The 18,509-nt window shown below is 40.1% G+C and overlaps 3 protein-coding genes across 5 annotated transcripts; 1 reads left to right on the forward strand and 2 right to left on the reverse strand.

The window, feature by feature from the left end:
* Nucleotides 1-224: 224 nt before the first annotated feature.
* On the reverse strand, nt 225-4,756 carry thap12a (THAP domain containing 12a). The gene is made up of 5 exons (XM_058628403.1): nt 4,582-4,756; nt 3,878-3,995; nt 3,569-3,667; nt 3,439-3,475; nt 225-2,730 (listed from the first exon to the last, which is right to left on the reverse strand). Exons 1-5 carry the CDS (start codon nt 4,665-4,667, stop codon nt 911-913), a joined length of 2,160 nt encoding a protein of 719 aa, XP_058484386.1. The 5' UTR covers nt 4,668-4,756; the 3' UTR covers nt 225-910.
* A 1,120-nt stretch (nt 4,757-5,876) lies between these two features.
* si:ch211-266i6.3 (cytoskeleton-associated protein 2) lies at nt 5,877-8,932 on the forward strand. 2 transcript variants are annotated; one of them, XM_058627491.1, is made up of 7 exons: nt 5,877-6,085; nt 6,396-6,475; nt 6,571-7,337; nt 7,430-7,730; nt 7,818-7,878; nt 8,025-8,280; nt 8,390-8,932. In XM_058627491.1, exons 2-7 carry the CDS (start codon nt 6,434-6,436, stop codon nt 8,646-8,648), a joined length of 1,686 nt encoding a protein of 561 aa, XP_058483474.1. In that variant the 5' UTR covers nt 5,877-6,085; nt 6,396-6,433; the 3' UTR covers nt 8,649-8,932. The 2 variants fall into 2 exon arrangements, with proteins under 2 accessions (XP_058483474.1, XP_058483473.1); XM_058627490.1 differs by having other exon boundaries at nt 5,880-6,085; nt 8,022-8,280.
* Nucleotides 8,933-9,728: 796 nt separating this feature from the next.
* On the reverse strand, nt 9,729-18,229 carry stt3a (STT3 oligosaccharyltransferase complex catalytic subunit A). Of its 2 annotated transcripts, none has more exons than XM_058627487.1 (18): nt 18,080-18,229; nt 16,994-17,114; nt 16,835-16,895; nt 16,618-16,739; nt 16,292-16,437; nt 15,396-15,486; nt 15,195-15,301; nt 14,951-15,115; nt 14,628-14,808; nt 14,351-14,506; nt 14,165-14,256; nt 13,876-14,031; nt 13,184-13,372; nt 12,950-13,066; nt 12,780-12,882; nt 11,985-12,173; nt 11,271-11,386; nt 9,729-10,399 (listed from the first exon to the last, which is right to left on the reverse strand). In XM_058627487.1, the coding sequence occupies exons 2-18, from the start codon at nt 17,079-17,081 to the stop codon at nt 10,361-10,363; spliced, it is 2,118 nt and encodes a 705-aa protein (XP_058483470.1). In that variant the 5' UTR covers nt 17,082-17,114; nt 18,080-18,229; the 3' UTR covers nt 9,729-10,360. The 2 variants fall into 2 exon arrangements, with proteins under 2 accessions (XP_058483470.1, XP_058483472.1); XM_058627489.1 differs by lacking the exon at nt 18,080-18,229 and adding an exon at nt 17,791-17,812.
* Between the last annotated feature and the right edge of the window lie 280 nt (nt 18,230-18,509).

The following is an 18,509-nucleotide window of genomic DNA, read 5'->3' on the forward strand; positions in this document are numbered from 1 at the left end:
ACATTTTTAGAAGTTAAACAATTTATAAGGGTTAATAGTGTTAGTTATTTTATAACTTTAGTTGGTATTTTTTGAATTATAATTATTATTTATGCTGCTCAGACAACCAAAGACATAATCCCCTTGCAGGAAGTAATACATTGTGGCATAATTTATTTATTGTGAAAGTGTGCCTGTACCAGCTGAGGAGTATACTGTATATGGATTAGAACAGACAGACTGGCTCAAATATCTTTTTTTTATTCAGGCAGTTCATTGTAATGCAAACATTGTACATGGATCAAGTGATGTGAGTCTTCGATCGCATCAGATTTAATCAAAACAAAGCACCACACTGGAAATCTGACCTTCAGAGCAGCTTGTGACTCAGCTGTTTACCAACAGGGCTCACACTGCATTCACAGATGCAGCTGCCAAAGAGGAAGATGGATGGTGAGACGCAGGGCAGTGGTGAAAAATTCAGGGCTATTTATTTACAGGAGAATTTCAGTGTCATGCTGCTTTACATTAGCACTAGCTTTGATTATTTTAGAACAGGGTCAATTTAAATCATGAAATCCATGAAGTACAAATGTATGAAGTTATTCAACCAAAGAATGTATTTTATTTATTTTCATGTAAAGGAGAGATTTATGGTTGATCTGTTCCCCCTTACCCACTTTATTAAATACCATTAGGTGACGCACACATACTTTGAAAATGTACATAACTCTAAACCCAGTCTATAACACAATTCCTTTAGAACCAATGGAGACAAAATAAATGTTTTTTGGTCCAGTTGTCCCCTTTATTCATTTAGATTCTACATTTTATTAAAGAAAATTAACATAAGGGCAAAAGACAAAGACAGACATACACAATCTGTACATTATGAGCCAAGATACGGATTATCTATCCAGAAAGTACAATATCACACCTGATTTTCTTCTCTGTCAGGGTATGTTTTCATATAGCTCTCAACCATTGAATCCAGATCAAACTCAACATCATAGTTCATGTTTAAAAGTGCAAGACTTTTTGATTTGAATTGGTCAGGGGTGTTCTCCATATACATTTTGAAGCGCTTATAGGCTACATTGCGGCTGTCCTCCAGAGCCAAGGTTGGCAGAATACCGATTAATCTCAGGACAGCAAGCATGTTTGGAAAGAACTTCACGTCTGCCAGCTGCAGTGTTTCATGGAGATTGGAAGGTATTGTTTCACCTTTGACCTTTTTGCTCCATTTAACCCACCAACAGTGGAGCTCAGCAGATAGGGTTGCTGCATTTGGGATGTAATTTTTAAACACCTGTATGCTCTCCTCTTCAGGTTCACTAGACTTCTGTTGCTCGATGAGGGCAGGGACTAGTGACAGACCTCTCAGGAACTTCAGGTGGTCCTCACTGAAGAGCTCATTAACTTCTTGGATGATGTGGTTCACCATAGGAACAGACAGGTGATTCTTGTAGTAACTATCTGGTTGGGTGGTTCCAAAGTCTGATGGATGCTTTCTCAAGTGTGACCGAGGAAGCTTTACTGGGATGTCCATGGCAGTGGCTAGATTAACTGCCTCGTCATTCCAGAACTCATGATATACATCGATGTTGTCTGACACTTCCTTCAGTGAGTGCAGTACAGCATTTAAACTGGTTGCAGCGAAATGGACATCTGATTCTTTCCCTTGCATATTCTTCCCAAATGCCAGAGTAAGTGTCATTGTGTTTTTGAGCACGACCAATGCCATGACAAACTCAAAATCGGTCAGTGCTTTTGAAATCTCTAAGGCATCATGTGCGACTAGATCGCTCCACTTTATCTCTTCATTATCATGCACACTTTCCACACAGAGCAGCAGTGCCTCTAGGATGTCCACGGCCACCTCAAATGCATCATGTTGTCTGGTCCAGCTGGTACGACAGATCTCCTTCAGTTCATTGGCTCTGTCCTCTTTGTCCTGGTATAACATTGAAATGGTGTTTTCCAACTCCAGTTGCAGTAATTGGGACTGACTGAAGAACGACTCTATCTTCTTCAAGGTGGACATGACAAGCTGAACCCCTGACAAAGGCATACCATCGGCAAGTGACATGTTCAGTAAACTAGTGGATCTCAGTGTTAGTACTGCCATTGGATACTTCTCAATCACTTTGGCCGAAAATGCTTTTATCTTTCTAAAATGTATCCCAGTGTAGGAATGGGCTTGGCCTCTGCACTGTTCCATATCCAGGCCCCATTTGTCAGTCATTTCAGACACAAGTGTCTCTGCCAGGGTATCTCCATCACCTTCAAAGCTCAGGAATCCAAAAAACCTCTCCCACTGGCGGTTAGACTGGTCCATAAACCGGACAAACACAGGCAGGTACCAGTCTCCTGAGATCTTCACCAAATCATCAGTGATTAATGAGAAACAGCCGTGTTGCTTAACTTCTTCCACCAGCTTGCTGCGGATCCATTTCTCACACACCTCAATCACCTGATTCAGCTGAGCTGGAGAGCAGCACTCCGTATTCTCCTCGTACCTCTTCTTGAGGACATCATCCCCACACGTCATGCGATATTCTAACAATGCCTGAAAGTTGCTTGACTTAAGACCATCCTGTTTTACATCACCAGGCCCTGAAGGAGGAATGCTTTGCTCTCCCAACAGAACAAGAACTTCAAATAATGACTTGAGATACTCTCTGTTATTCTCTTCCTCTGAAACAGTTGGGACATCTTCCTTATCGGCGTCTGCTTGAGATTTCTTCACTTCTACAAGAAAAACAGTTGCAGGACAGGAACCAGTTCAAGCATTCATCATGTTACAAATAAATAATAACAAATTATACAAATAATAATGGTGCATTTCCACTATACAGTTGTACCATGGCACAACTCTACACGGTTTGGGTCATTTTCTATTACTATAGTACAGCCTCAGCGTAGACCGAGTCGCCATAGCACAGCTGCACAAAAATTCCGTGACATTTGTCTTAGACGTGACACAAACACACAAACTAGTGACGAGCAAAGCAGTAGTTTTTGGCTTACTGAATCATTACAAGTTTAGTAAAAAGATTAGTCCAGTATTTCCTGCATGAATGAAGCGCAGACCCCATCTGACACAGATTTAAAATACGGCTGAACGGGTTGTGATGCGACTTCCGATTTTCGGCTTTTGGCAGTGCTGGTGCGAAATACATCAGACTCTTCTTGTAAATATTGAGATTTTAGAAATGTCCTTGCTAAATGTTGGAGATTAAGGCAGGTTTTCGGGATTTTAACGTCTTTTAAACTGATCTACAGTTCTCCATTGATTGGTGGCTCTTCCAGTGATTACGCGCTCTGCCAATCACTGGCCGGAAGTCTGTTGACGTCACATTTTGGTATCAGCTAAGCTCACTTGGAACCTTGCCAGAGCAGGTACTAAGAATGTATAGTGGGAAAACACCATTAATGTGTGGTAATATTTCAACTTACTTTTTCTTTCCTTGCTCTCCATTTCATCATTGTTGGTCTATAAAAATAAAGAGACACAAGATAAAAATTAAAGGTATGGTTAAATCAAATTGTGCAAATCATTTTTCACGTTCAAAACTATTTCACCCACCTGCTCTTTGGTGCGCTTCATCTGACCAGTTTGAGGTTGGCTTGGCATATCAAAGACAGTTGGTATGGCATTATCCTTTAACACTTTATTCTGAGCATCCTGAAAACAGTCCAGCCCCCCAAAAAATTATTCAAACAGAACATATACTGTACACGGACTGAATCGAGCATAAATCCAAGCATTATTATAATGTTTATTCAATAATTTGATTAAATAATTATAGTAAGTATGAAAATGATTTATTAAATCAAATTATTCATGAACATTTGGTCCAACATCAACATAATCAACTTAACAAGCGTAACTCACACTATCAATCAGAGACGAGTCAAAATGTTTTCCACACAGTCTGTAGTATCTGTGCAGCTGCTCCGGCGATTTGTCTATGAGGTCTTTCCTCTGACATTTCTCAGCCCACGTCTTGGACCTGAAACAGGTGTTCAAATCAAGTTCAAAAAGGTCAAAAGGCACAAGAGATTTCAGTTTTAAGGTTCACCGAGGCTGCACTACCCATTGCATGAGATGCATCCAGTGTGTGCTCATTAAATGTGTGTATGTATGTCTGCAATTTATAACATGTCTATTCCATTGGCAGGGAATTTATGTCTTAAAATGTAATACATAAATATTAGAAAAAACTTGTATTTTTATAGGTCACATTTAAATAATGCATTTGATAATAATGTACTACTATCATTTCAACACAATCAAACACTTCAGATGTCACGTCAGATCATATAGTTTTCCATAAATCTTTCAGCCCTGGTGTGTACATTTTTTAAAACACCCCCGCGAAGCTGTCAAACCTTTGAATAACCAGCCTTAAATGGACGTGCAACATCTTGAATAAATGTGTAGATTGCTTATGACAATTCTAATGAACCAAATATGATACTTAAATGAAATGTAGCCTTGTTTTCACATGCATGCTTTGCTCTCTACAATATGAACCACTCCGAGTGTGTTGCTACCAGTCTAGCTACCTGTTTTAGCATTGCGTTAACATTAGTTACCTTTCTGCGTCACGAGGAAACCTGAAGAGTGGCTGATGGTCGGACTTGCCACTCGTACATTTCGGTGCAGCACAGTGATTCTGCATCGTAAGTTTGTATCATACACCTTTGTTCTCAGAGTGTCAAAGTGCTAACGTTAGCTTATAGCTACCAAGTTACTTGCCACAAGAATATGACTTCCGCTTCTGGATTTCAAAATAAAAAAAAGTCAATTAAAAAAACGTGTTTCATTGAAAATTGTAGAATGTGGAATATGAAAACTTTTTTAAAGTATATCACATTTATCAATAGACATTCTAACAACACCCCGTTCCCTTTCAATAAATATTAAGTTATTAGGTCGATAGCATAATCACACATCCTGTCCATTAAAACCAATGCAGGATTCCTGTGACCTGTCACTTCTTTTTTTCCCTAAAATATTTATGTACACCTGAGAGTGAAAAAAAATTGTAGCGCTTAGTTTAAGGGATAGTATAAAACAGTCATTTTTATTTTTATTTTGAAAGCAAACGGGTTTGCTTGGTCATTTTTGAAAAACGCGTTGCGCTCAACAGCCAATGTGTAACCACACACTTAACATAACGTGCAACTCAAGGAAGCGCGCGCTTCGATTTGTTCCCATAATCCTTAGCGGTTTCTTCAAATCCTTGAAACATGTCCTGACTTATTCCAGAATCCAGGTCACATAGACTGTATAAAACATAATACGGAATTTGTAGTAGCAGCTGGAACAACAACAACAACAACAAGAATAAGAATATAATAATAATAGATTTTGCAATGTGATTGATGGATGTATTGTTTGGCTTCACAAATTAATTAATTTTCTTTTATGTAACCTCATTGTATGTCTTATATTAATAAATGTACAGTGTTGAAAGTCAAACCCTCATTTTATACCGTTCAATAAGGGAGTAAAGCTCTATTTAGAGATTTTATCTATGTCTATTTATCTATATACCTACTGTATGTGAGAGAAAAGCTACACAAACATTGACTGTGCGCTCAAAATATTACATATGTAATGTCATATTTTCTTGTGATGTTACAGTTAGTTATATATATATATATATGTGTGTGTGTGTGTTTCATATATTAGTATTATTTCATATGAATAATATTTGTTTCAAAAGCTTGTAGAGTTTGATGAACATCAGCTGTGTCTATGTGTAGCTGTGAATGTTTTGGGCGTAGCTCCTCTGGGGAGGAGGACCAGTATTAGAGGAATTCATAAGGTTTCAAACGTTTCTAACAGAAAAAAATGAATATTTCCCGGGAACACAATAAGAGAGCTGGTGTTCTCCAAGTCTCGCTGTCCATATGAAGACACTCTATTGGCCATTTCTGGTCTCTCGCGAGACTATTTCAACCAATTGGAGCTCAACAGCGCCAAGTCAAATTGAATGCAGTTTTCCGCAGACACAGAGGAGAGGCTTGTTTCGCTCCGGAGCTGCGGTGCTGAGGGGTTTTCTGTCTGTGTTGTCATAAATTACTCCAGTCGGTAAGTCAACAGTTTGTACTTTAATTCTAAGTAAGAAATAAATGTAACTGTAAATGTTATGTAACACTTGGGTTTGTCAAACCGCCATTAACGGACCTGTTTTTCAGTTTATCGTCTATAATAGCTAACGTGAATGAACACATGTTTATTTTTCCCCCCTGTGAACTTTTTAAATCTGGTTAATATGAAAGTTGAAGATAGAAAACAAAAGTAGTAATAAGATTTGACTAGGTTGCAACTATAACTGTAACGCGATAAATGATCATGACACAGTTTCCTCATATTTGTCGTTATTTTGTGCTTCTTCCAGAAAACTCAACTTGGTTAAGTGGGTTTTGACGCGACACAATGGACAACGTCGCAGTTTTAAAACGAAATCGCGACAATAAAGTAAGTGTAATGAAGTGAATATTACTATACATTTGAATTTAATAAACAAATATTCACACTAAAGCCTCTCTATATGATGTGCTTGTTTAAACAAGGAGAATGCCCAGCCTGCATATGGAAGAGATAAAACATCTGTTGCTCCATTCCATCTGAAAAGCAAAAATAAAGACACAGAGGCAAAGAATGGTCCTCTTAAAGCCAAGGTCAAAGAGACCGGCATACGGTCCATGTCCAGTGAGCCTCCAAAAAAGGTAAAAACTGCCCAGAAAATTGATAAAGGAGTTTCTGCCACCGCACAACGGACACATAGTCAGGCCTTTATCGCAAAACAGGCTACCAAACACAAGAAGATGGTTGCAGAAGCTCCAAAGCCACCAGCCGCTGTGCCGTCATCCAAGTCGGCCCCTGGCATGTACAAAGGCAAGATTGTCCAGTCTAAAATAGGATCTATTTGGAAGTCAAGCACCAGTTTGGACAGGGCAGATCCCAAAACAGAAAATCAGAGAGATGGAAATGTTTCCAAACAAAGGTCCAAATCTGTTGACCTGCCTCAATGTGGCACAAGAAGACCTGCACCCTCAGCGTTTAGGTCTGCCTCCAGTAGACCACCGCAGGTAGCCAAGCCTGCTGTCGCCAGTCGCCCTCCTGCCGTATTCCACTCTGCTTGTCTTACTGCTAGGACTGTGCCTGCAACACTAACCAGTATCAGCTCCAGAAACCGTACTGTGGCTGCCACCAAGGGAAGTGGGACTTTGACCATGAAGCCAAAGGTTCCAGTGACAGACAAAAAGGTCAGCAAGCCTCCTGTCACAAGCTCCCTCAGTCACTACAGATTAAACATGGAGACTGATGAGGAACGAAGGTAACATTTTATGTTCTTCACAGACACAGACATTCACCGTTGACTTTGTACATCAGAAGAGTCCAAAAATGTTTGTCGTTTTTTGTCTGCAGAGCAAAACTGGCTGATTGGCTGGCTGCTAAGGGCAAGACAAGGAAGAGACCAGCCATGGCGGCAGCAGCACCTTCAAACACCAGAGTCTCTAAGCCTGGAGTTGATCTCAGATCCCAGTCTCGTGCCGAGACTCTGCCTGCTTTGCACTCCAGACCTGAACCAGAACCCAGACTGGAAGCACGCAAGGCTGCAGACTGTGCAGACACACAGGAAGTGTTAACAGGCATCGCAACACCAGTGTTTATCAACTCCGCAGTAGAGCTGCTTGAAAGCTCTGGAGATGTGTCTGGAGTGGATGATGTAAGTAAACTTCTATCTAGTTGCATCAAATCCATCGCTGTCCACACGTAAACACTGGGTTCTCTTCTATGTTTTCATTTTTGACAGATTGTTGTGAACTTGTGTGAAGCTTTGGAGGCAATGGCGACGCCCTCTCATTGCAGTGATGGTAAGTTTAGCTGTGTTGTGTTCAATGGCTACAACTAACAAAGTTTGACTTGATGATTCAGGTATTAAGTTTTTACTGGTATTTCTGATTATTGCACTTATTGATTTATAAGTTTACACACATGTTTTTTCTTTCTCATTAAGAAGTTGTACAGGAGCCAGATGAGTGCAGTGGTGTTGAAATGGAGGACAACAAACCAAATGAAGTACAGGAAAAAGAGGAGGTGGCGAGTGACACAGAAGAAAGTGATGAAAATGTGGTGGAGTCGGATGATGAAGATGATGATGATGATGATGATGAGGAAGAAGAAAATGACAGTGATGATGTGGCCGAGACCACACCAGAGGTGGAGGACGCTTCAGTCGTAAAATACAGTGTGAAAACGACTCCATACCTGCAAAGGTGAGGACAATCTTTTGTCTGGATCATTTTATTCCACAATTCTTTTAGGAATTAAGCAGCCAAAAGTAATTATTCTTCAAATTAAATTGTTTTTTTTTAATGTGTTTAGTGTCAAGAAGACAATTGAAGGTGAAGTCAGCACATCAAGGAAAAAGAGCAACATCAAAGACCTGAAGTTTCTGACACCGGTGCGCCGCTCCACACGCATCCACCGCATATCATCCCGGATGCCGATGATGCTGGTCGATCACGATCCGTGCGTGTCGTCGCTGGCGGAGTTGGTGAAGCTGGACGACGATCCCAACGCCTACATTTACAGAAAAAACCTGGCTCTTCTGGAAGATCTTCCGGATGAGCCACGACTGTAAGCGGCTCTGAATATCGGTCTTGGTTAATGTAAATAAATTAATAAATAACTAAATAAAGGCTTCAGTGATACAAGCCGAAGGCTTTTGGACACTTTACACAAAGATTAGATGTTTGTACTAATCTGCACCTCTTTTAAATACTAACAATTTAATGTGTTTATTGTTCTGGGGTGAAAACAAGTCTTGTCTGTTCTGTTTTGAATGTATTACAGACTTTTATCTATTTAATGTAATGTTCAAATGTATTGCCAAATGCACTACAATAAAAGAAGGTTCTGATCTTAGATGGTTGTGTTATTGGAGTCAGTTATTTTAATGTCCACTATATATGGTGCATATTAAATGGCCTGTGGTTTAAAAAGAAAATCTGACTTCATACAGCAGATGAGTTGTAAAGGTAATGTGAAATAAAAATGTCCCAACAATACAAAACCCATTCTGAAACTGCCAGTAAAATGTAGTTGACCTTGATTTTCTATAGTCTTTGACTGCAGATTTTACAATGTTCTCAGGGTTTTAAATGTAATCTCAATTTAAGGCCCAATCTTAAATGTTCAAATGCACTATTAGAATGTAGTACTTATAAAGGATTGCCTCAATATTAATTTTGGTAGCATGTGTAGTTTATAATATCCAATGTTATTGAATCACCTAGATATGAGCACATTGCTATAAACCTACAAATAAATATGGAGCCGGCAGCTGATCCTACAACAGCCCAGTCACAGTTTACCGCTGCACACTGCTGGCTGTGGAAAAAACATTGATAGCTACTGTGTCGGTAGTTAAAAGTGACTGTTCTGTTTAAAACTAAATCTTATTTTAAGTTAAGTCTTGGCTTGATTAAAATAGGTGCAAAACAACCTAAATGAAGCCCAGTATAATTGGACAGTAAAATGAAAAGATGTGATTATGTTCTTTGTTTTTTATTTTGAAGCTCATGTCAAACTTAATATTGTTCTTCTTACCAAATCTTCAAAATAAAGTTGATATTAAAAACTTGGATTGTTGTAAACCTGTTGTGATTACACTGACTGCACAGTTAAATGGTGATTGAAAAAAGAAAAAAAAAGACACATCTGCATCGGAGCATTGCTCTTTGATTTATAGTACAAAGGAACTCCATTATTTCATTTCCATAACAAAGAACAGCACATCGATTGTGTTTTCCACACAGGGATGTTGATTATGACAACACAGCACTGGTTCTGAGAAAAAGCACCAGTGTCTTATCACTGCTGCGACAGCGGCCAAACAGGACACACAAAAGTCACTGTTGCTCCTTCACCCTGTCAATTGTTTAAATGACAGAGCCGCAATTTAAGATGTTTCAAATTACTCTACAGATTGAGAAGAAAAAAAAGTCACAATTTTCTTCCCGATTATTCCCACTTTATTTGAACAGACTGTAAAAATCTTAACTTCTCAAATGAACACTGGATTCTTCTGACCACCATGGAAAACTCCGGACATCAGACTGGATGTTTAGACACTTGCTTCCTCTGATCCCAGATGAGACATTTCATTATAACAAAATAAAAAAAGAAAATCATCCACAAAAAAAAAAAAATCTCTTTGATGCAACTTTCTTCCCCAAAAACAAAAAGTATAAAAAGTACTCTTTTTTTTCCTTTCTCACTCATCTGCAGACCACAGGGGAAGGTGTTCAGTGCTGTGCGCTAAAAGGCTCTCGTTCACTGCCATCTGACCGTTTATGTTCTTGAAAGACCTCGGTTATCCAGATCTTTCACCTGCAATGTGAAACATGGGGCGAAGTTAGAAACAAGTCCAGAGGTCTCTTTCACGGCAGAATGTTTTTACAGATCCCAGCACGAGTTTGTGTCAGATTTAAAATAATGTCACGGCAGTTTCATGCAGCTGTGCTAGGACCACCCCGCCCACGTTTAGCAGGTTCTATAGTAATGGAAAACAACGTGACTGATACCAAACCGAGTAGAGTAGAGCCAAGTCATGCTGGAACTGTATGATGGAAAGGCACCAAAAGCCTCAGATAAGCCTGAATTTGTGATCTCAAAACACAAAACTCTAAGTCTACCTTGATATCCTGTACCTGACCACAAATAACGTACCCGTAGGCATCCAGTGACTTGTAGGCACGTAGTTTCTCCCTTGTGTAGATGCTCAGCTTCTCTTATTAAATACGTATATGTGTCCGGCCACTATATTTGGACACTTGCTATAGCATCATCAACCCGCTCCTTAATAGCATACGGATCTAAATGCTGCCTACCACCGATGTCATCATTTATAAACAGTAAAAGGGTCTATCGAGCCATTGCAGACGTTCTCACTAATACCCATGCTTTGTGACAAAGTGTCTGTTACTGTTACAAGTCAGTTCAAATGTATTCCAGCAAAGACTTAAACTATTCTTTCCAATATTGAATCACTGTCAGTTGTGTTTAGTATTAATTCCAGTATTAATGTAACATATTGATATGTCAGAAGACAGCATTTTTGAAGTGTTAGGTGAAGTGTTTAATTGCATGTTTAGGATGGAAGATATTTAAATTTTTAAATTATTTCTATTATTCCAATGTCCTTCCATGTGTCATGTATTTCCTGAATCAAACACATTTGCCCAAAAACAATAGGTTTTACCTTGTATATCCTGACCAGCCAGTGCTCTGTTGTGTAGGCCTCCTCCAACACATCCAGCTCAAAGTCTTTGTTCCCAATCTCAGCATTTCTCACTCTATCATAACCAGGTGGGCGCTCTGCAGAGAATACAAGTCGGAATTACAACACAGAATTGAGACCCACTTTAACAAAAGGTCCAGTGAATAACATTTAGGCTACCCCTAACTATGTCTGTGTAAATGTATAATTATTAAAGAATTAAAATAAAAATAGTTTTAGTAGCCCTAAAAATAAGACATTTAAGAGCACTTAAAGCAAGAGAGGCTGCCATGTTGTACAACCATGTTCATAAAGCAATCTGAACCGACAAACCATGTGTATTGAAGCAGGCACTTAAAACAGAAACAGGTATGTTGAAGGATACTGTGGTTCCCTGGACTATATATTTCCCTGATTGGGAAAGGACTGCACACCACACCTTTGGAAGTCACCAATTCTTACACATTGGCCTTTAAATTACTTAATGAGTGGACACAACAAAATAAAAATGTCCACATTACTCATTATTTCATATTTTTTCAGATGACAGTGCCGTCAGCTTAGAAGCCAAGAGCTCAGCTGATCTCAGCACAGAGAGTCTGATGTCTAACAAGCTGGCTAAAACCAGATATTTGTGTGTCATTCTCTATACATCTTAGACTTTGAGGAAAAAAAAACCTGGTTACTGTTACTTACTGGCCTCTGTGTAGACCTGGCCGAAGCGGTAGTAGCACATCTTGTACATGAGGCAGTTGAGCAGCACAGGGGAGCCTTCGCGATCCACTCTGAACTCCCCAGTGGGAGTGTAGTAGTCGTGCTCCTTGATGTGTTTGCCTGTGTCTGTGCTCCCTCCAATCCGAACCATCCACAAAAACTTATTGATGTCTGTGATGAACAGAGATTAATTAACAAAAACCTTCAGAAATGTCACTTTTTTAAGAATTATAAGATCATAACTTGCTTCATCCAAAAAGGAACCAAATAATTTGTAATACACATTAATACACAGTAAGGTATATCAACACAGTGGCGGAAATAATAGGCTGCACTAGGCTTGGGCCAATAGTAGACATTATTGTGTATCACAATATTTGCCGTTATTTGTTAAATATCGTATATCGAATAGCTGCTACGCATTTTATTTTGAAAGAAAATCCATGTAGAACTGGAACACTTCATGCCTCACACAGAGACAAGGAGGACTTAAGGATTATTAGTGTAAAAACTATTTTTAAGTATTTAAATAAGGCCATATGTTGCCTTTAGTGTCTATAACCCAGCATAGTTTGCTCAACTCAACTCATCTTGGGAGGAAACTGACATCAGCACGGCCACCAGTCATCACCAGCCAACAATTATAAGAGCATCGGTGAATGAAGTGATAATGGTAACAGATACAGATAATATTATGGCTGATCAATAAAGTTTAAGTATCTAAAAGGCAGACTGTGAGTGTTTCACCGACCTGACCTAATAACACTGGGTACTTACCATCTGAGGAATAACCCGTCAGACCTCCGAAGATGACCAGGACATAACTGACGTCCAGCTCCCTCATGATCTCATAGGCCCTCTCTTCTGTGGACGCCATGGCCTAAACAGCAAACAGTCGGTCAACACTGCAGGTAGCACTTGAGTACCTTGAATGTTGCGCAGCTCACCTGTCCAACTCTGGAGATGTGAGTGTTGTTCCATGTGTTGTTGTCTACTAGAATGGTTCGATTGGCCATGGCAGTTATCTGATACCCATAATCCCACCATGACATGACTTTGGCATCCTGGGAACACAAAATCAGACTCAAGTAACTAAATGGAAGCAAACCCTAACCTACTAGCCATTACTTTTTCTAAATCACTACACAATTTAGTCCTTCGTTTCTGTGGCCATGACCGACCTCAGGAGTGTTGTGGCGGAGCCAGTAGTAAGCCTCTCTGAAGTCATCGAAGATGATGCGGCTGCCGTCACCGCCACGGGCAGACAGGACAATTGAGGGAGAGGAGTAGGCCTCGCTGGTCACCCAGGTAGAGTGGAAGGTGTATGTGATGAGGAAAAAGGCCATGACCAGAATCATCCCACTGGCAACCTGGACAGCACACAACACAATCATGTCAATCAGGTTGTAAAAGTTAGGGAATGCTACACGTCTGTCTCTTACAATGCAGAGGTAAAAGAAAAAGACGACCAAACTACAAATCAGTCTAAATATTTTGGATATTGTACAAGATCCAAATTACACAATACAGAAAGGAAATTCCTGTAAGACAACACATGACATTATTATAATGAGCTGGATATTATAATCTGTTTTTAGATATTATATCTAAAAACAGATTATAATATTGGTTGAAAACTGAACAGTAGGAGAAATTACATATTTATAGTCTCAACAATATTTTAATAATCAACAAGGCAACATGGAGCAATCTTTTAACACCTTAGATGAATAAATGAATTATAATATAATTATTATCTCCTGAGAAAGTTTGGTTTGGCTACATAGTAACATGAACACTGTCAATGGGTGAATCTAATGATAGTATACATCTTATAAACAATCAGTAAGAACCCGCCTCTTTAACCTCTTACCTCATTCTTGATAGGGTAGGTGGAGTCCTGCTGTTTCTTGCTCTTCTTGTCTGGTCGGCTCACATCCAGATTCTTCATGTAGGTGGTTAGTACCTGGGACACACCGATGCCCGACAGGATGCACATGACTGGGGCCAGCACCAACATCAGACGCACCTGAGGAGGCAACAACCAGGATAAAAAAAAGTCCTTCATGCATGTTTTTCCATTCACAATTCCATAAAAGAAACAAATGTCTCCCTGAGCAGCGATTTCAAAGAGCATTTCACATGTGCCACTTAATACGTACCATGACAGCTGAGAAGTACATGCTGGTCACTCCATACATGATGATAAAGATCCTAGCGTCAGATAAGTTGTTAAAACAGTAGTACAGGCCAACTGTAAGGGGGGAAAAAAATGATGTGAATCAAAACCCAGCAAGTATACAATAATATAAATTTGTATATACTGTTTATGTTGAGTGCATGCTTGCCTGGGAACATGAAGACGAGCAGCTGGAGGTCAAAGTAGTAGGAGGACCAGGTGGTGGGCTGATGCTCAGAGACAGAAGCAATAATGGGGATGTTGTTCTTGGCATAGGAGGGGTCCAGCAGGGAGTAGAAACGACCAGTCCAGGGAGAGATCTTACCTGAGGGACCAGAGTTTATGCCATCAGACACAGTCCGAATCAACATATAAAAAAATAAAATCAGTTTTTCAAAAAAATAAAAGGAGAAAGCAGGAACAGTTTTCCTTGTTTCTCCTCTCACCTGTCAGCATGAGAACAGTTCCAACAGACAGCAGGACGAAGCCAACCAGGGATATAACGCTCTTGAACAACACCTCAAACTGCTGGGCATTGAGTTTGCTGCGCAGGTAGTCCACAAAGGCATGAATCTGGCACAGGCCAAACATACCGAAGGCTGCCATGTGCTCTGATGACTGCACTGGCTAGTGGACGAGAGAAGAAAAAGAGAGGTGAGCTGTCACGTGACAATGATTTTCCTTTTAATTTCTTTGGGCTTGATGATGTTTAATACAGGAATTTGATCTGCAAGCCAAGGCACAAGAACCAGGGTAACTGGGAACGTACCTGGAAACCAACAAAAGAGATCTGCATGGAGAGGATGGTGCCCAGGCAATAGACTGTGCAGTAAGCTACATATATGCGGTGAGAGAATCGGCCTGTGAGCATCAGCACCAGGACATGGAGGGGGATAAGGTTGATCAGGAACACGTAGCCACCCCAAGAGGAAACCTACATACACACACAAAGACTTTGTCATTACCCTTACTAACTCTGCATATTAAATGAGTTAAAATTTTGGTGTCCTCACCATGTAGAAGTAGGCCAGAGCACACATGGACGACCAGTAGACTGAGCCTGTTTTCACAGCCTTGATCCACATGTAATACGTCAACAGCATGCAGAAGATGGCAATACCTAAGTGGGACAGCACCAACAGATTTGATTAAGAATCCTTGTCAGACATTTTCTATGAACAGCATAGTTATGCACACCATGTATTTATGTGTACCTTCATTATCATATGAGCCTGCAACAGATCGAGAGATATAACCAGGAACCACAGCGATCATGGCAGCAGCCAAGAGCCCGGCACCTGCATCCTACAGAGACAAAACACTAATCAGAACAAGCTCATTTGGAAACAAACAAAATATAACATTCTCATTACAATGAGGCTACACATAGGACTCTAAAGGGACATTTTTGACTGAGGTCAGATATCATCTGCATCAGGTTTTTTAAGCAAATCTGTGTAGCATTTGAGTATCATGTACTGTATTAGGCAAGAAGAGCCTCATGAAAGACTAAGTTGCATTATGGGAATTTAAATAATTAAATAATTATGAGTCCAAACTGCTCCTGAAAGCAAACCAACATTGGATCAAATTATATTATTTAATTATACAATATTATATTAGGGTTGGGTGGTACCGCTTAAAACTCATATTTCGGTATAATATGAAACACCTTGCGGTAATGGTATATATTGCAATATATTCTTGGGTATGTACATTGCGCACTTCACAGAATTCTTTCTCGCCTTGCTCATGGACCTGGGCATACAATTTGGGAGAGAGCTGCAGGGACATAAATGAACGGAACAAAACGTTGCGTTTCTTAAACCGCGTTGGAATAAAGAAGACCGAATAAATTTGTGACGGTCAGTGTTGATTCTGCATGGGAAACCCTGAAAATGTTAGGTGTGTTCTCAGTCACCATGCACTTGTTTCCCTCAGTCATGAAAAAACCTCTTGCTTTGGCACAAGTTGAGGACGTCAACATACATAAACTCTCTACTGTGGCCAAATCTATACCTTTTGTAACGCATACCAATTATACTGCCCACCCCAAAATTATATTATATTGAATAATATTGTACACAAAGGGTTGTAAAGTGTGTTTTACCTTCAGCTCCTTGGTGAAGTGGTAGGTAACTATGGCAGTGAAGGAGGAGAACAAAGGAGCCAGGAAGACGCAAACGTTACGGATGTCAATGGTGATGTGAAAAAAATGTAGGACATGATACAGGACGGCAGATGTGATCATCAGTCCTGGTGAGGGAGAAAACACATATACATATAAGTGTACAGACCTTAAAAGGCCCATTGAATAGTTTCAGCTGACCGGTGTATGACACCTTTTATACCAAATGTGACACAAACATTACACAAGTTGATAAGGTGGCATATGTTAGTTTGTACTTTTCCATTGTAATTTCTTTAGATTCTTACCTGGATAGATGGTGCCACCAATGATCCTCCCCAGAGGATACCATGCCCTGTCATCAAACCAGTTGTGAAACTTATAAAATCCTTCTTCTGCCAAGAAGCGGGTGGTACGGTAGTTGAAGTACCTGGAGATGCGATAAAGGGTAAAATTAAAACATGTCTTTGTCGATGGAAATCATCCAATATTACTGTCGGTAATCAAGACACGTGCAACACTTACGGATCAAACTCATGGATGACACTTTCAAACCTCAAGACAGAAAACAGTCTGGTGGAGAATGCTGGAAAAAAATGAAAAGCACACAGTTGATCTACTGTTACATTTACTCTTAACAACCACTTAGGATATACAGGTGTGTATCACATGCAGAGGACTTACAGAGGACAGCAGCCATGGACAGGATGAGCAGCTTCAGCAGCGTGTCCTGTTTCTCATAGGACAGGCGCAAAAAGCCCAGCTTGGTCATTTTGGTAAGGTTAGGGACAGCTCACCGTACTACCTGAAGAGAGGGAGAGAAAAAAATTAAGCTTATTTTCCCTTTAAACACACTTTTAAAAACTCTTTATTTTACCCACAACTACTTTAGACAAATATGTTGTGTTTTGTAATAAATAAAGCTTTCTGATTTTGGATCATTTGCTCAATGTAACAAAAAATAATTATAAGTGAATACAGATCAACTTCTTATGGACCAAACAAATACATGATTAATCTAGAAAATAATCGTCAGATAAATCGATTAGACCATGAAGTAGAAAGCAAAAGTTACTTTTTTTTTTGTGCAACAAAAGGGTACTCTTTCTTAAATATATTGTACCCTATGCTGAATTTTCAGGAGACAAATTAAAGTCGTTCAGCTCTCAAGAGTCAACTTCCATGTCCAGTCCAACCAGATAAGGCCACGCACTATGAAGTGGCGTCAGGAACCAGGAAGCTCCTACTCCAGAATACTCCTGCATGGACCTGAGCCAGTCCACTTCAGATTCAACCTTTAAAAACTGTTTTGCTCATTGAAAATCAAAGCACTAAGCTCGACACAGCCCACCTAAACTAATTTGAATGCAGCACCTTTAAAGAGCGAACACTGACACCATTAGTAGCTTTGGTGTCTTCCCAAGACCACAGAGCCAGAAAACAGCAGCTAGTTCACGTTAGCTATATATGAATTGACACACCATCGTTTACATAAACACGTAGTTCTAAAGATCCAACAGCAGCATCTTGCAGCTCGTCAGCATCAGGCCGGTTTGTGGTGATGCTGCTTCCATCCACCTAGAAGTGTGTCAGTAGCTAGTGAGGCTAACCTGCTAGCTGCTGTATAATGAACACCCTCGTCCCCGGCGTGTTATGTAAATACCGGTTGCAATTTAACACTTGGCAGCAGGACAACATCTCAATATACAAAAACCTCTTGTTTTTGAGCACGAACACATGTTTAAATGTTCAATGTTCATTAAGACTCACCCGCTCCGCTCCTGTTAGTCATACACTTTTCACACACAACCTTCACCGTCAGCTAGTCCCGCCCCCGCCGGGCCAGCGCGCGCGTTTATTGGTCTAGCTTCAGTCAACAGCAAAGCGACACACAGCTGATTGGTTCCTTGGCTGCTCCTCAAATTTGGTCCCCGAACTTGCTGCTGTAGTGTAGTGACGTGTCCTTAGTGAGGAAGGAAAGTGTGTCGCCCCCTGTCGGTTGATAACTCTTACTCCCAAGAAAAGTGCTCTAGACGCCAATTTCTGGATGCTACGCAGCGCCACCAGATGGGGAGTTTATGTTAGCTGTCTTAAGTGTGCTGCTTCTTGAAGTGCTTCTACAGTCGTTCCTCATTATCACAGAAATAAAGAAAAAACGAATGCATTAAAGATTTAGTGTGTACCTTCTGCTGCTTCCACC

Source organism: Solea solea, chromosome 4 (genome assembly GCF_958295425.1).
Source record: "Solea solea chromosome 4, fSolSol10.1, whole genome shotgun sequence".
Classification (NCBI taxonomy): domain Eukaryota; kingdom Metazoa; phylum Chordata; class Actinopteri; order Pleuronectiformes; family Soleidae; genus Solea; species Solea solea.

Bases quoted from the DNA above. Each gene is read 5' to 3' on its own strand.
- thap12a (XM_058628403.1), bottom strand. From the start codon at position 4,667: ATGCAGAATCACTGTGCTGCACCGAAATGTACGAGTGGCAAGTCCGAC. The intron at 3,996-4,581 runs GTAACTAATGTT...CACCTGTTTCAG, and splicing joins TTTCCTCGTGACGCAGAAAG to GTCCAAGACGTGGGCTGAGA. The intron at 3,476-3,568 runs GTGGGTGAAATA...TTATTTTTATAG, and splicing joins TGAAGCGCACCAAAGAGCAG to ACCAACAATGATGAAATGGA.
- si:ch211-266i6.3 (XM_058627490.1), top strand. From the start codon at position 6,434: ATGGACAACGTCGCAGTTTTAAAACGAAATCGCGACAATAAA. The intron at 6,476-6,570 runs GTAAGTGTAATG...TGTTTAAACAAG, and splicing joins AACGAAATCGCGACAATAAA to GAGAATGCCCAGCCTGCATA. The intron at 7,731-7,817 runs GTAAGTAAACTT...CATTTTTGACAG, and splicing joins ATGTGTCTGGAGTGGATGAT to ATTGTTGTGAACTTGTGTGA.
- stt3a (XM_058627487.1), bottom strand. From the start codon at position 17,081: ATGACCAAGCTGGGCTTTTTGCGCCTGTCCTATGAGAAACAGGACACG. The intron at 14,809-14,950 runs GTACGTTCCCAG...CTCGTCCACTAG, and splicing joins TCTCTTTTGTTGGTTTCCAG to CCAGTGCAGTCATCAGAGCA. The intron at 14,257-14,350 runs GCAAGCATGCAC...CCCCCCTTACAG, and splicing joins GCTCGTCTTCATGTTCCCAG to TTGGCCTGTACTACTGTTTT.